The 18,146-nt window shown below is 36.8% G+C and overlaps 1 protein-coding gene across 7 annotated transcripts in view; it reads right to left on the bottom strand.

The window, feature by feature from the left end:
• Window positions 1-18,146, bottom strand: part of LOC106091635 (fasciclin-3) — a 572,844-nt gene that overhangs the window by 17,352 nt on the left and 537,346 nt on the right. For 4 of the 7 annotated variants that reach the window (XM_059366095.1, XM_059366096.1, XM_059366099.1 and 1 more), the window contains exon 5: window positions 16,607-16,637. In XM_059366095.1, coding sequence (XP_059222078.1) covers window positions 16,607-16,637 — 31 coding nt within the window. Of the gene's footprint in view, window positions 1-3,728; window positions 15,446-16,606; window positions 16,638-18,146 lie in introns of those variants that run through there. The other 3 variants (XM_059366094.1, XM_059366097.1, XM_059366098.1) reach the window with 1 other exon arrangement.

Genomic DNA, 18,146 nt, shown 5'->3' with positions numbered 1-18,146 from the left:
TTGTATATCCAAATCTTGATCGATCTAGGCCAAATTGCAGAAATATGTCGAAGGGCTTAACTTAACTCACTGTACCAAATTTCGGTGACATCGGACAATAAATGCGCCCTTTATGGGACCAAAACCTTAAATCGAGAGATCGGTCTATATGGCACCTGTATTCATATCTGGCCAAATTGAAGAGAAATGTCGAAGAGCCTAACACAAATCATCCAAATTTCGGCGACATCGGACAATAAATGCGCTTTTTATGGGCCAAAATTTTTAAATCGAAATATCGGTCTATATGACAGCTATATCGAAATCTGGACCGATCTGGGCCAAATTGCAGAAAGATGTCGAGGAGCCTAACACAACTCACTGTCCCAAATTTTAGCAAAATCAAATATTAGATGTTGATTTTATGGGCCTAAGACCTTAAATCAGCGGATCGGTCGATATGGGGGCTATATCCAAATCTGGACCGATCTGTGCCATATTGTATGTTAAGGGGCTTAACATAACTCACTGTCCCAAATTTCGCTGACATGTGACAATAAATGCACTTTAAATCGAGAGATCGGTCTATATGGCAGCTATATTCAAATCTGGATCGACCTGAGCCAAATTGAAGATGGATGTCGAGTGGCCTAAGACGACTCAATGTCCTAAATTTCAACGAAATCGTACAATAAATACGCTTTTTATGGGCCGAAGAACTTAAATCGGCGGATCGATCTATATGGCAGCTGGACCGATATGAGCCAAATTGAAGACGGATGTCGAGTGGCCTAATACAACTTACTGTCCCAAATTTTGGCAAAATCGCATATTAAATGTGGCTTTTATGGACCTAAGACCTTAAGTCGGCGGATTGGTCTACATAGGGGCTATATCAAGAAATAGTCCGATATAGCCCATCTTCGAACTTAACATGCTTATGAACATAAAAAGAATCTGTGCAAAGTTTCAGCTCAATATCTCTATTTTTATACCCTCCACCAAAGGATGGGGTATACTAATTTCGTCATTCTGTTTGAAACACCTCGAAATATGCATCTCAGACCCCATAATGTATATATATATATTCTTGATCGTCATGTCATTTTAAGTCGATTTGGGCTTGTCCGTCCGTCTGTCCGTCCGTCCGTCTGTCCGTCCGTCCGTCGGTCCGTCCGTCGGTCCGTCCGTCGGTCCGCCCGTCTGTCCGTCCGTCCGTCTGTCAGTGGAAAGCACGTTTACTTTGGAAGGAGTAAAGCTAGCCGCTTGAAATTTTGTAAACATTTTTTTATTAGTGTAGGTCGGCTGGGATTGTAAATGGGCCAAATCGGTCTATATTTTGATATAGCTGCCAGAAAAACCGATCTTGGGTTTTAACTTCTTGAGCCTCTAGAGGGCGCAATTCTCGCCAGATTTGACTGAAATTGAGCACATGGTGTTCTGGTATCACTTCCAACAACTGCGCTAAGCATGGTTCAAATCAGTCCATGTTCAGTATGGTTCAAATTGGTCCATGTTTTGATATAGCTGCCATATAAACCGATATTGGGTCTTGACTTTTTGAGCCTCTAGAGGGCACAATTCTTCTCCGATTTGACTGAAATTTTGCACATGGTGTTGTGGTATCACTTCCAACAACCGCGCTGAGTATGGTTAAAATCTCTTCATAATCTGGTATAGCTGTCACATAAACCGATCTTGGGTCTTAACTTCCTGAGCCAACAGAGTGCGCAATGCGTATCCGATTTGGCTGAAATTTTGCACGAGAAGTTTTGTTATGACTTCATATAACTGTGCTAAGCATGGCGCAAATCGGTATATAACTTGATATAGCTGCCATATAAACCGGTCTTGGGTATTGACTTCATGAGCCCCTAGAGGGCGCAATTCTTATCCGATTTGGCTGAAATTTTGTACAACGGCTTCTCTTATGACTTTCAACATACGTGTCTAATAGGGTCTGAATCGATCTATAGTTTGATACAGCTCCCATATAAACCTATCTGCCGATTTTGCTTCTTGAGCCCCTACAAGGCGCAATTCTTATCCGAATCAACTGATATATTACACAATGAATTCTACAATAATCTGCATTCATTTATGGTCCGAATCGGACTATAACTTGATATAGCTCCAATGGCATAACAGTTCTTATTCAATATTATTTGTTTGCCTGAAAAGAGATACCGCTCATAGAACTATACAAATGCGATCCATGGTGGAGGGTATATAAGATTCGGCCCGGCCGAACTTAGCACTCTCTTACTTGTTAAAGACTGTAGCGTGATTTCAACAGATAGACGGACGGACATGGCTAGATCGTCTAAGATTTTTACGCGGATAAAGAATATGTACACTTTATAGGGTCGGAAATGGATATTTCGATGTGTTACAAACGGAATGACAAAATGAACATACCCCCATCCTTAGGTGGTGGGTATACAAATATAAACAACCGTAAAAAATAATCTTCTTAAATCTTACAATTATAATAGGCTTAGGTATTTGTTGGCGAAAAGATATTCCGATATCGATATTGTTGTTGTATTTTATTCGGGTGCTTTAAACAATTGTATTGAAGTGCTGTAAATATGATGAAGATATTTATACACAACCCAATGATTCCATCAATAACGAAACAACACCCCGTAATGTTTTTATAGATTTTTTGCATCTTATTTTATTTACAAAGTATTTATTATTTAAATAACAAAAGCTTTACGTTTCACTTAAGCCCTTAAATATCAGTACAAATATATTAAAAAGATTAGTACATTTTGTGTTTGTTAACCTTAAATAAGAAGCGAAAAACATGGTTATTTAGAATTTTAAATTAATAGGCTTTAATAACAAATGGGAATTATGGGCAAAAACTTAATAATAAATATTTAATAATACAATCATTAGAAAAAAGTACATATAAAATTATACAATAGACTGGAATTTGGTTTATGGCATTTGATGATAAAAAAAACAACAACCAACACTAATCATAGTTCGAAAAAAAAAACGCAAGAAAACAAACTAATACACAATAGGGAAAATGGGAAAAACACTACAGCAATTCTAAAAAAATAAACAAATCAATGCTAACGAAAGCAATATTTAATATTATGGATATAAAAACTTAATATTGAAAATTATGTATTTTCTTTGTGCTACAACTTTGCTGTCATTATTTGCTTTGTATGATGGGGAAAAAACACAACATTCACATTACAGTTTGACAATAAACTAAATTAACTATAGTGTGAAGTGTGGTTTAGGAAAAAAACAAGGCGAGTTGTAATTAATTAGGCTTTTGTCTGATATGTCATTATACGATTAAATCGTGCATGTTTGATTTTGTTGTTGTTGTTCTAGTTGTTTCTCCAATTTGATGTCTTTATTAATTTTATTTTATTTTTTTTACTATTCAATAAGGCACTTTAAAAATGCATTAAAAAGCCATTATGGATTATTTAAATTATATGAAATAGCCGCAATCTCATTAAATGTCAATATCATATCACCTGTAAATTATTAACAGCCAAGGAACCAAAACGAAGGACAAACTAAACTATTTTGGTGGAAGACAATAAAAATGATGTATTCTATTTGGTCCATTGTATGGTAATATTACACAGAGGATACACACATTGTTACAACATTCTAGTGCAGATTATTTCTATTTATAATGCCTCTTTCAGGGTATTAAGTTGTAAATCTTAAGGCATTGTTGAGTTTATACAGTTTGTTTTTTTGTAGAATTTTATTAATTAGCAGTCTTGTGACGCTAGTTTTTCATTTGCTGATGATACATTTAATATTTCTAACAGAAAGGTTACCAGCTTAAGTGTTAAGGAGAGTGCAATGAAACTTTTTGAAACAAGTTACTCTATGGGGCTTCATCATTGTAACTTCTTTATGCATTATTGATATTAGTAAGAACCATGACAGAGATAACCTGCAAATCAGAAAGCAATGACCAAAAACATTTAAAACTATCCAAAGGTATGTTTTCCTGGATATGTCGATTCGAATCCACTTTTATCGTTTCAATGTAAACATTTGTATAACTCCATAGCTTCGTAAGATCGTCAGCTTTCGGTTGGAAAAGTAGGATTGAATAATCGAATCTTTTCCTGTATACAGGTTTATACAGTATTACCTCGATTTACTTCCAATGTAATACCTCGATTTGGTTCCAAAAAATCGAATCGTAAATTGAAATTCAACAAGAAAAAAAGGCCGGGACGAACTTTACGCCTATTTACTTGTTGAATTTATGTGTTGAATTTATATCGAAATATGGTTTGATTTGGACCAAATTCGGCACGGACATTGAGTGGTTTAATAAGTACAAGTCATTGTTCAATTTTGTAGAACAAAATATTTGCCGTTTTGGTAGCTATATCCAAATATAGACCGATCTGAACCATATACGACACGGATGTCGAAAAGCCAAACATAAGTCATTGTGTCAAATTTCAGCGAAATCGGATAATAAATGTGCCTTTTAATGGTGCCAAGACTTACAATCGAGAGATTGGTCTATGTATATGGCAGCTTTATCCAAATCTGAACCCATATCGGTCCAGATTTGACAGTGACTTACGTTTGGCTTTTCGTCATCCGTGTCGTATATGGTTCAGATCGGTCTATATTTGGATATAGCTGAAGAAAGATGTCGAAGGCCCTAACACAACTCACAGTTCCAAATTTCAGCGAAATCGGACACTAAATACGCTTTTTATGGCCCAAAAGTGTTAAAGCGGGAGATCGGTCTATATGGCAGCTATACCCAAATCTGGACTGTGGCTTTTATAGGCCTGATACTTTAAATCGGCGGATCGTTCTATATGGGGGCTATGTCAAGATATATAGCCCATCTTCGAACATAACCTGCCTATGGACAAAAAAAGAATCTGTGCAAAATTCCAGCTAAATATATCTACTTTTAAAGACTGTATCGTGATTTCAGCAGACATGGCTTTTTATGACAAAATGAACATACCCCTATCCTTCGGTGGTGGGAATAAAAGTACAGGTCTGTGCAAAATTTGAGCACAATAACTCAACTTTGGACGGCTGTAGCGTGACTAAAACAGGCGGACGGATAAACAAACGGACAGACACACGGACATCGTAAGATCGTTTGAGAATTTTATGAGACATATACTTTACAGGGTCGGAAAAGGATATTTCGATGTGTTGGAAATGGAATGACTACATGAGTATTCCCCTATCCTCTGGTGGTGGGTATAAAACTTATAGTAATATAAATGCTCTAAGAACAAGGAAATCGAGAGTCATTGAGTTAAGGATGTCGCTTTAAGAATTTTTATTCCCTACACCACTACTGTGGTGCTGGGTATTAGAACTTTGTGAATTAGTTTGTAACACCCAAAAGGAAGAGAGATAGACCCATTGGGAAGTATACCGATCGACTCAGAATCACTTTCTTTTTCGATTTAGATATGTCAAATTTGGTAGGGGCGTATTTTTCGTCCTAGAGACGAAGTCTATTGAAATTGGAAAATATTGTTTCAGATTTGAATATTGCAAATTGCAAATTTTGCCCATGAAAATACCACTTAGGAACAGGGGCAAACTTCTCACATATCAATGAGTGCAGTCCGATTCAAGTTTAAGCTCAATGATAAGGGGCCTCCTTTTTATAGCCGAGTCCGAACGGCGAGCCGCAGTGCGACACCTCTTTATAGAGAAGTTTTACATGGCATAGTACCTCACAAATGTCGCCAGCATTAGGAGGGGAAAACCACCGGTGAAAATTTGTTTCTGATGGTCTCGCCAGGATTCGAACCCAGGCGTTCAGCGTCATAGGCGGACATGCTAACCTCTGCGCTACGGTCGCGCAGAGGATAGCTCCCCTATATATGTTCGTCCGTTTTGCAGTAATACTGTAATAAAATGGTCATTTGTTAACCGATTCTCACGATATTTGGCAGGAAGGATTTCTTATGACTCCCGATATTACAGTTGAATTTCATTACAATCGGTTCAGATTTGGATACAGCTCCCATAAATATGTTCGTCCGAATTGCAGTAATAATGCAATAAATTGGCCATTTGTTACCCGATTCTCTCGAAATTTGGGAGAAAAAATTTTCTAATGACTCTCGACATATTTGGTATTTTCATGGATATCGGTAAAGATTTAGATATAGCTCTCATATATATATATATATATATATATATATATCGCCCGATTTTCACTCCTAGAGTCACAGCAAGCTCATTTATTTCCCCATCATGCTAAATATTTTGCAAAACGCTTTCCTCGACGACCGCCACAGTATCTGAGAAGTTTGCTGAAATCGGTTCAGATTTTTGTATAGCTCTCATATATATGTTCGTCCGGTTTTGATAAATATTGCAAGAAAGTGCACATTTTTTAAACAATTCTCTCGAAATTCTGAGGAAGAATTTTCTTATGACTCTCGATATTAACGTTGAATTTCATAGAAATCGGTCCAGATTCACATATAGCTGTCATATATGTATATAGATTTTCATCCCAAGAGCCACTGCAAGAGCGTTGTTTGACCAATCTTCCCAAAATTTAGCACAACGCTTTCCTCGACGACTACCACATTATCTGAGAAGTTTGCTCGAAATAGGTTCAGAATTAGATATAGCTCCCATATATATGTTCGTCAGATTTCGGGTAACTAGCAATAATGTTGTCATTTTTTAACCGTAGTTATTACAGTTTGAACATATTTGCTGGCCGAGGTCTATCAAAATTGGTTCCTAAATGGATAAAACTCCCAAATTGTACTTATAGGATAGGTTTAGGGTATTATACAGTCGGCACCGCCCAACTTTTGCCCTTCCTTATTGGTCTTGAATGACTAATGTGCTTATTGGTATATTTTTTCGCTTAAACTAAGATCAGCTTAAGCAAATCTCAAGTTCCGAATTAGGTGCAATATACAAACAAGTTAAACAAATAGTGTTACCAGTTAATACCAATTTTACACAAACAAATTCAATGTCTAGGTAAGCTGAACCATCACAAGTCTTCGAACTAATCAAATTATGAACTGCTATTAGAATTCTACTCCCTTTTTATGCATTCTATTCATTCTAAAGACTTAATAACTATCGAAAAGTATATCGGTATCCAAAAAGACAGCAAAAATTCAGTAAATACAATAATTCTTTATTCGCAGTAAAAACTCTCAATGGAACAGTTCCTTATTTTTTATTAAAATCCCAAATGGTTTGACAAAGAATAAGTAAGATGTTTGTTAATATTTTGGCGCTGGTCAGATACTAACAGCCCTTTTAGTTGAACGTTCTTTAAAAAAATACTTCTTTACCAAGATATCAAAATAAAGTACTAACTATAGTGTCCAAGAAACTGCTCTGAACTATAATTTTAAAAGAACAAGTATCACCTTTAAATCTTTATCAATAAATCATCTTTCTTAGACTACATCTAACTCCGGCTGTTGTCAATTGAAGTTTGAGGACTGGATACAAACACTGTCTTCCATGGAGCAACAACAATCATGTTATAAGACGACAATAGCAAGTGGGTATGATTGAACCTCTTGAAGGCGCAACTTTAATAAATGACGAAGTCGAATCCGCAGCTGCCGACAATTTGTCCCCATTAGAAATTGGATTATCAGAGGGAGGATTCACCAAAGTCGGAGAATTCCGACTTAACATTATGGCAAACGCAGAACTGGAAGACCAATTCTTTGATAGCAAGACCAACCGAAATTGAAGAAAGAGCGCAGAAGACCGAGTGCTTAGAAATCTATTCTGTGTTCGACTAGTGAAACGAACGCTATATGATAGCCAACTAATAACTAACAAAGTCTTTCACTGGCCTACATGTTCGTTCATTCGTACACAATATAACCCCCATCGGCCTACATGACAGTTGCAAATTTGGCCATGCACATTCCAATTAGGAACAGGGACAAACTTCTCACATATCATTGAGTGCTGTCCGGTTAAAGTTTTAGCTCAATGATAAGGGGCCTCCTTGTTATAGCTGAATCCGAACGGCGGGCCGCAGTGCTACACCTCTTCCGGGAGAAGTTTTTACATTGGACAGTACCTCACAAATGGCGCTAATAATTTGAGGGAATAACCACCGCTGAAAAATTTCTCTCCACGATTCGAACCCAAGCGTTTAGCGTCATAAGCAGAGATGACAGTTGAGCGTTATTTTATTTGGGGGCCGGCCACCAAGGTTCTTAATCCCTAATTTCATTCAAGATTTATGTTCACTTTCTTTTCTTTCTGTATTTTCATAGACCCGATTGGACCTTATGTCCTACTGCGGGTTTTTAGAGTGCGCAGCGATCAAGCGAATTAAGGTCTACGACCCGTAATTTTTTGTCCGATTTCGATGAAATTTTAAACAGGAAGTTGTACTAGGGGCCCCGAAATTCAAACCGAATATGGTCTATGTCGGACCATATTTACATAAAGCTGCCATATAGACTGTTATGCCGGCTTGGAGCATATAATGGGAGACACACTCAAATATGGTTCAGATCGAACCACATTTAGATATAGCTTTCATATTACCGATCTGCTCAGTTAGGGACTTAAGCCCTTAAAAGCCTCAATTATTATCCGACTACGCTGAAATTTAAAATGTTGAGTTGATCAAAGCCTCCGGACATCTGACTTAAATATGGTTCAGATCGGTCCGTATTCAGATATAGCTGCCATATAGAACGATCTGCCGATTTAGGATCTTGAGCCCATAAAAGCTGCATTTATTACCCGATTTCGCTGAAACTTGAAACAGAGAGCCTTCCGTTATCACACTTCAATATGGCTTAGATTGGATAATATTAAGATATAGCTGCCATATAGGTTGATCTGCCGATTGAGAGTCTTAAGCCCATAAAAGGCGGAATTAATATTCGATTTCGCTAAATTTTGAAGAAGTGAGTTGTTTTAAGCCTCCCGATATCCGACTCAAAGATGGTTCAAATCGGACAATATTTAGATATAGCTGCCGTATTGACTGATCTGCCGATTTAAAGTCTTAAGCTCATAAAAGCCGCAATTATTAATCGATTTCAATGAAATATGAAATAGTGAGTTGAATAAAGCCTCCCGATATCCGATTCAAATGTGGTTCAGATATTGCTGCCATATAGACCAATCTGCCAATTAAGGGTCTTAAGCCTATAAAAGCTTTATTTATTACCCGATATAGCTGCCACATATACCAATATTCCAATTTAGGGTTTCCAATCCCATCAAAAAGTAGATTTGTTACCCGATTTTGCTGAAACTGTGACTTGTAAGAGAGTTCTCGGGACCTGAAGCAAATAGAATCAAAACCAGCTCCCATTTGCATACTACTATAAATATGGCAGTGGAGTTGTTATAAAAGAGGATGGTTAATTTATACATGGTGGTAGGTATCCAAAGTTAACACGTTTTTACTTGTTTGATATTCATTTTGAATTTTGTGGCCCTCACACCTTTGGACAACTTTTTTATTTCAGATTTGTGGTTTACTTGCCAATACCTTTCATTTGATACCGATATTGCCCCTATCGATAAACACGTCCCAATTTGTATTTCAGTTTCGTATACTACTCTAAAATACATTTCATTCGATATTGTCCTTATCGGTGAACATTTCGATTAGGGTATAGTATACATATACCAAAAACCCGACACCAAAATTCCAAACACGAATTCGTCCATTGTGATACCACAGGAGCAGGAGAAGGAAATGCCTTCTAATTCCTACTTTTGAAACATCCAGAAGCCCAATATATTGCAAATTTTCACAATCGCTGCATCAGAAAAATTCTCTAAGAAATGAGAACCGCTAGTAGAATTCCTTCTGACTGCTAGTGCGAAACACTCACACAGTAGATGTCCTATCGTCTTTTCTTCCTCGACGTTCTCACAGCTTTTGCAAAAGTCGTTATTTGCAATCTTCAGTCTGTCAACATATTTTCCGATCAGACATTGACCTGTCAAGGCGGACACAATGACTGAGATTAGGCCATATAATTATGGAGTGTTCACATTCCCCCTTTCGTTGCTCATCGGACCTGGTTCTGAAAACTTGTCTCACATGTCGATAGAGGCATATCCGCAGATTCCAGTTCCCCTTTTATGTTTTTTGGCTACCATAAGAGCGAATACAAATTTCGCTTAAGCTAGTGAACGTATAACCCAGAACTGTCGTTTAAAAAAAAAAGGCTAGGAGGAGGGTCTGCACTGCCATTGGATATCGAAAAATTAGGTATCCTAATTTTGCCGGAGGCCAAACTCCGCAAACACTGAAAAATGAATAAAAATCGGTTAAGCTGTTTTTGAGCGTATACGGGAACAGAAAAACTTCTCCGTAGACGAACTTATGGATAACAGCTTTAGGAGGCCAAAAGGCATCGAAATCATCTTCTGTGATAATAATTTTTAAAGAAGCTGCTCTGTCACGGAGAATAAGCTCTATATCACAGAGAATTTGAACTTGTTTTTCCTTAATGTAAAATGATATATCCTCAGGCAAAGTATCATCCGAAAAACGTAAGGCAAAAATAGTTTTTCTTTTAGCAACAATGTCTTTTAGTTGTCGTAGTTCATTTGTAACCTGAGGAGTGTTAGATGGGATGAAATAAGAATTTGGGCCAGCGGGGGTACATTCATGGGAGTATTTGCAGATGGATATTGAAAATGGATACAGGAAGCTTGGACTGGTTATTCATTTAGTTCATTAACAATAATAGTTGACACGTGTATTATCATTAGTAATATTTTGATTGCTATCTGATTTCGAAGTAGGTTTCTTTCTTTTGCTTGTGGAATCGTTGGTCGAATGAAGAAATTGTACCAAGCAAGAAGCGCTATTAAAGATTTCTTTATACTTTCCAAAATTATTTACAAGGGCCTGTAATGCGGTGCTTATAAGACCAACCTCCATTTTCGTATTTGTGAAAAATGTGAAGAATTCGGCATCATAGGTTTTACATTTAGAACAACACCAACGAAGGCCTTTATCTTTCAGCAATATCTTTCAGTGCGAGCAGCAAGTCAAACGCATTTTGATTGAAGTAATGAAAGGCAGAGCCAGCATGACACCATGGTCTCATTTTTTTTCCTTATTCATTTTGCAGTTTGGGTTTAAAGGGCTCATTGAAGCTTAATTACAATCTTCAGTGGGATTTTAGTAATAAGGTAAAGAAGAAAGACATAAGTGGTGAATAAAGAAAATCCTTAGTGTGTTCAACAACCACTAGTATGGTGAAAAACAGGATCGTAAGAACAGGTGATAGAAAATCAATGAAGGCAGTAACAATGATGACAAGTTGATTCTCACAAAACAGAAATGATGCAATCACGAAAAGTTGTTTGTCGTCAGAGAGAGTGAAGGGGAGCACAAAAGCAAAAGAAAATTGGGCGATTTGAACTCTCTGTTGAAAACCAGCACAAAGAAACAACAACAAATATTTCTGTTGACACAAATTTAGAAATATTGATTTGCTGAAAACAGCTCAAAGAATGAACGATGCAACAAAACACAGCCAGACAATGCTGAAACAATTTGCCAACAGTATGGCTATAACTTTCGTAGTGGAACAAATAGATTTCAAAAAACACGTCTGCACAGTAGCTTGACTTTTATATACAATATTTAAAAGAAAAGATGATGGTGTTGAAAATGTATCTAAACCATAGTTTGAGACATAACTAAATACATGATTTTTACTTGTCCATTATTTAAGTTACTTGTAATCTTTTTCTTATTTTTTAATAAAGAACTCTTCGGGATTGGCGGGAGGAATGTTCCTATAAGACGCTCTCCTCCAACATATATGGTATTTAATATAACTTCTCACTCAAAAATTGCGAATTCAAATTAAATATGAAGTTATATGTTCAACTTGGAGAACGGTCTTAATGATGGCAGAAATATGTGTGTTATGTCTCAACTTCATGCATTCATTGAACAAAACAATGATCTGTACTTATTATTCGAATTCATACCCAGCAAAAGTCATATTACCGGGTACGTAATTGGGTAACCCGAAACAAGATTCTGTAACCACTTACTAGTAGATATATCTGCATTGATATTTCAATATGGGCATGACCTTCAAGGAAAGTGCTTCAAGAAAACACACCACCAGATGACGAATAATGAATTATTCGTACAAATACAAATACTGGCATACCTCTAAACATACCGAAGTATGAAAAATAAAAGCTTCGATTTAATTATACTTATTGCTTTAAAATAGTGGCATACTCGCAACTATTTAAGGCATGCCTTTTAACCGTTTTCGATAGCTGATCTTTGCATATCTTGTAGGTGTCACGCATGAAAGAGAATGTGTTTTACTTTTCCAATACAGCTATCAAGGGCTTCCAATATTTGGTACTCATTTTTTACTCCATGACAATGTAGGCGATATGGTACTTAAATGAAAAGAATTTCAAATTAGATCACAAAAATACGGGAAAATCTGCCCAGAAAGCAAGCCCGGGAAGGGTCCAACAGGGTCTTGAGAATTTTCAACACCTTCAATCTATATTTGTTCCATATTGGCTCAAAGTCATTAAAGAGGCTTCTAGAACAGGCAAGTTACTGTGGTACCAAAAAACCTAATTTTTTTTGGAAATGGCATGTTAAGAGACCTCTGAGCCACTTTCTCTATGAGTTTGATAGAATAGTACGGAAAATTAATGTCAATACTCTAAAAAGTGCAGATGATATAGACAGTTTACCTCGATACATCGATAATGTTAAATAAAAAATGTCAAAATCATAAAAAGTATGAAAACATGTAAAAAGGCGTTAAGTTGGGCCGGGCCGATGGATATCCACCACCTCTGGTATATATGTTAACCACCTTTCGTCAAAATCCGGTGAATATTGGATAACTTATGCCCCCAAATTTGGCACGGACATTGAGTGGTCTAATATATAAATATTGGTCTCTTTGGCAGCTATATTCAAATATAAACCGATCTGAACAACATAGGTCACGGATGTCGAAAAGCTCAACATAAGTCACTGCGTCAAATTTCAACGAAATCGGATAATAAATGCGCTTTTTATAGGGCCAAGATTTTAAATCGAGCGATCGTTCTCTATGGCACCTATAACCAAATCTGGGCCGATGTGGACCAAATTAAACAAGGATTTAGTCATCATTCTATTTTATTATAACTCCACTACTATATACGTAGCTATATCTTAAAAGGGGCTGGTCTCGATCATATTTTATTCAGGTCCCGAGAACTCATATACAAGTAACATTTTCAGACAATTTGTAAATGACAGCTATATCTATATTGTCTGATCTGACCCATATTTGGGTCGGATGTTGGATCCTATGTTGGGAGGCTTAAAACTACTCACTGTATCAAATTTCAGCGAAATCATTTAAAAAATAAAGCTTTTATGGGCTTCAGACTCTTTATCGGGAGATTGGTCTAAATGGGAGCTATATCTAAATATAGTCCGATTTAAACTATATTAAGGTCAGGTGTCAGGTGGCTTAAGATAACTCACTATTTCATATTTCAGCCAAATCGGGTAATAAATAAAGCTTTTATGGGCATTAGACCCTTTATCGCCAGATCGGTGTGTAGGGCAGCTATATCCAAATATAGTCCGATCTAATCCATATTTTTGTCAGATGTTGGGAGGTGTAAAACCTTGAAAATTCAGCGAAATCGGTTAACAAATAAAGCTTTAAGACCCTTAATCGGGAGATCGGTCTATAGGGCAGCTATATATAAAAATATAGTCCGATGTGAACTAATTAATATCAGATGTCGAGAGGCTTAAAATAGCCCAATGTTTCCAATTTCAGCGAAATCGTATAATAAATAAAGCTTTTATGGGCTTTAGGCCCTTAATCTTGAGATCGGTCTATAGGGCAGCTATATCTATTTATGGTCCTATCTAATCCATATTTGGGTCAGATGTCGGGAACTAAACTACTCACTGTTTCAAATTTCAGCGAAATCGGCTAAAAAATAAAGCATTTATGGGCATTAGACCATTTAGCGGCAGATCGGTCTATATAGCAGCTATATCCATATATGGTCCGATTTGGCCCGTTCAAGAACTTAACCAGCGTGCATCAAAATGTCGTATCTGTGCCGAATTTCAGCTCAATATCTCAATTTTTGAAGGCTGTAGAGTGATTACAACAGACGGAAGGACAGACGGACGGACAAGCACACGGTCATCGTTAAATCGTCTTAGAATTTTACAACGATCCGAAATATGTATACTTTGTAGGGTCGGAAATTGATATTTCAAAGTGTTATAAACGGAATGACTACATGAATATTCCCCCACCCTTCGATGGTGGGTGTAAAAATTATTGATTTCTTGAAAATTTTTTAATTACTTTAAGATTTAACAGAATTCTTTTCATTTTCAAATTTGCTTTTGGATTATTGCTTAATTTTTGGGTATTCTTAAACTTCTTACTAGCAATAAGTAATAATTTAACTCATTATAGGTAACCCATTACTGGGTATTCCTACGAGTAACAAGAATCAGTTTACTGGTATGCCAGTGTGTAATGACATGAGCTTACCTAGTTTTTGCTGGGTCATACATTACGAACGTATATGGCTAGATTGTAATTAAATTTTACAAAAATTCAGATTGAATGTTTTATCTGATTTTGGAAAATTTCTTTGGGCTCACACTCAAGTGATTTTTTTTCCGCCTGGCTGAATTTAATTTAATTTGTACCGACGAACGCAAGGATTCTATCAATTTAAAACCATATATATATTTTGTTCATCTTAAAACCTTGCATTTATATCAGATTGAGTTTTAACACTCTCATCACTGGTAACCTCTCCACAGAATTAAAAATTATAATAAATTCAATACTTTGTAGTTCTTTAATTTTGCAATGTCTTCTTTCAATTTCGTATCGTATCGCATTAGATTTCAGTTTCCGTAGGCACATTTATATTTGACCTCGTTGTAAGCTTCGCCGTTGTTGGCACGGCTGGTGCCGGACCCTTTGTTGATGGTGTTGGTGTTCGTGGTCGAGGTTCGGGCGTTTTTGTAGCTTGGGCACGATTTGCCAATAGACGAGCTTGTTTCTCAAGAATTTCCCTTTGGTCCTTGGGTATCCAACGCGAGAATCTCGATTCTGGAATTCCCAACTCATTTCCCTTGGTTAGTAGATCCGCTTGTTCCGTTGGGTTGTCGCTATCCACCGACTTGCGGGTATTGCGGCCACCAGCAGAAGCCATAACCGAACGCAAAGGTATTGTTGTTGGGTTGTAGACACTGCTCTCACGATCTGTGGCATATTCGAAGGAGTCATCGGTGCTTAGGCGACGTCTTTGAACATCGGAGGTGTCATGATCCATCTTTTGGCCATTAGATGTTGTGGCACCATTATTTGGAATAATGGTAACCCCATTTGGAGTTTCCAAAAGGGCCACACTTTGGCCGTGTTGCTGGGCTTTATTGCCGCTGCACGCAGTCAACGTTATTTTGTAGGGATTGTAGGATGGTTGTTTAGATCAAATATGTTTTTTGTAAACGTGTATGTGGGGAAGTATATTGAACATCATCGTCATCATCAAGCATCACCAAGTAGACGCAGTGTATGGGGAGCATAATGGAAAGAGAGACAGAAAATAAGCTTAGCTTAGCTAAGTTCTGAAAATTGATTTAATCCTGTGTGTGGGTGGATGTGTAACAGGATCGTACATTTTAGTAAATTGATCAATTTTGAAAGCTAAAACGGTGAGATGGTGATGTTCTATCACCACTATGGGTGGTGTGATTAAAAGGTCTTCGCTTGTATGGTTATGAGCATTGGATTGTATTTAAAGGTGACACAAGTGAGACATTTGATAGAAGGTTTAGTTGAGAATGTAAGCTGGGGATCCTTTCCTACATAAAAATTATGGGGTGTTTGTGAAAGGGTAGCATTGACCTACCATAGTAGAATAGGAGAAACAGATCATTAGGGCATTATTTTGCTAGGACAGTACATAAAGAGCGCGGTAGAGAAACGAATTTGGAACGGAAACAGCTCTAAAGTTACACAAAATTTTGCAAAGGACTTCTAGAGCTCGCTTAAATGTTTTCATGGGTTTAGCACATTCGATTAATGAGAGCTGATGATGAAGATATGGTGATTTTGGTGAATGCCTTCTTCCGAAGATGCCATGTGTATGGATATTGAAGTGTATGTGTGTGTGTGTATGTGTGTCTGTTGGGATATGAAGGAAACACTAAAGGATTTCATGGGGTGCTTATTTATGCTCAACTCAAAAGAAAAAAAAAAAACAAATTAAATTAACTAAACCTCACAATGACATGCGTTTTAATTAAAGCTAAAACAATTAACAACAATTATTAGCTACTCAAATGTTAGATACAGATTTGTAGTTTTGTAAAGACATGCATTTTACATAATCCTTGACCCTGTGATGTGTAATTTTTAAATCAGATTTACCAGTTTTATATATTCGATGGGCCTGTTAGTTCTAGTTTATTTGAAAATTTTCTGAATTTCTGATTTTCTTTCAATAGTTATTCCAATTTAGTTATCATTGTTAGTAGTAATAATCTTTGGCGCCTTTGACTTATGAAGCTGTTCTTTATTTATAATTTTTCACTTACGTTTCATTAGTGGTCATCTTTACGGATTTTCCTGCAAGAAGAAAATGAATGCTTAATGATGAAATCTTTCAAAATATTGCTTGGGAAATACAAAGAAATGTTTAAAGCAAAAAACAAGTAAAAAGGTATTCGGCATTTAATGTAAAACAAGTTGAAGCATGCTACGTTCGGCCGGACTGAATCTTGGGAACCCACCACCACGGATTCCGCTAAAATTTGCGCAAAATAAATTTCATTCATACCAAACTTCTGTTAAACCATCAAGAATTAAAGCTTCTTGGAAACGAACAAGGATGATCGAAAGAACAGTTTATATGGGAGCTATATCGGTTATATACTGATTTGGATCGTAATTAGCACAGTTGTTGGAAGTTGTAACAGAACACCGAATGCAAAATTTCAGCCAAATCAGACAAAAATTGCTGTTTGTAAGGACTCCAGAAGTCAAATCGGGAGATCGGTTTATATGGGAGCTTTACCAGGTTATAGAGCGATTTGGACCGCACTTGGCATAGTTGTTGAAAGTCGTAACCGAACACTAAATACAAAATTTGAACCAAATCGGAAAAAAATGCGGGTCATTAATGAACAAAGTAAAAAGTGCAGAACCAAGATGGCTCCCTTGTGGAACCTCGGAAATCACATTAATTTTATTAGACACACACTCCATTACCAAATTTCACCATTTGTGGTCTGCCAATTAGGTACGACTTTATCCAATTTAATAACGAAGGACCGAATCCCATGTAATGCAACTTGTTTAATAATTAGACTATGATATATCTTGTCGAATGCCTTACTGAAATCAGTATAAATACAGTCTGTCTGCTATTTCTTTCTAAATCCATCGTTCTCAGCCGTAGTGAGCTCTAGAATATTCGTTAATGTCGAGTGATGTTTTCGAAAACCATGCTGGTATTTTGATAAAATAGACGATATTATTTGGAATGATACTGAATCTGTTGCAAATTTCTCAAATAATTTGATATAGCATTAAGCTTCGCGATAGCTCCATAATTGGAAAAGTCAGTTCTCTTACCCGACTTAAATAAAGGAACAATGTAAGACTCCTTCCACATTTCAGCAAAATACCCAGAATATAAAGATTTGTTGAAGAGTATGCAAAGAGGAAGAGCGAGATTTTTCGCAAAATGTTTCAGCATGCATGCTAGGCTTTCATCTGGCCCAGGAGTTGTCATACTTTTGGGGCATCTTAAGTTTTCCAACACAGTAGAAACATCAAAACTATGGACATGTATGTGTATAGATGAGAATTCAGAAATTGGATAGGGATATGGAAAGGTGTCCTCGTGGAATAAATGGTTCTAAACAAGTAAAAAGGCGTTAAGTTCGGCCGGGCCGAAGTTTGGATTCCCAAACTATGACATCTATGTGTATAGATGAGAATTCAGAAATCCGATAGGGATATGGAAAAGTGTGCTCGTGGAATAAATGGTTCTAAACAAGTAAAAAGGCATTAAGTTCGGCGTGGCCGAACTTTGGATACCCACCACCTCGGCTATATATGTAAACCCCCTTT

Source organism: Stomoxys calcitrans, chromosome 3 (assembly GCF_963082655.1).
Source record: "Stomoxys calcitrans chromosome 3, idStoCalc2.1, whole genome shotgun sequence".
Classification (NCBI taxonomy): domain Eukaryota; kingdom Metazoa; phylum Arthropoda; class Insecta; order Diptera; family Muscidae; genus Stomoxys; species Stomoxys calcitrans.
Note: the sequence above shows the minus strand (reverse complement) of the source record. Positions and strands in the feature narration are given on the sequence as shown.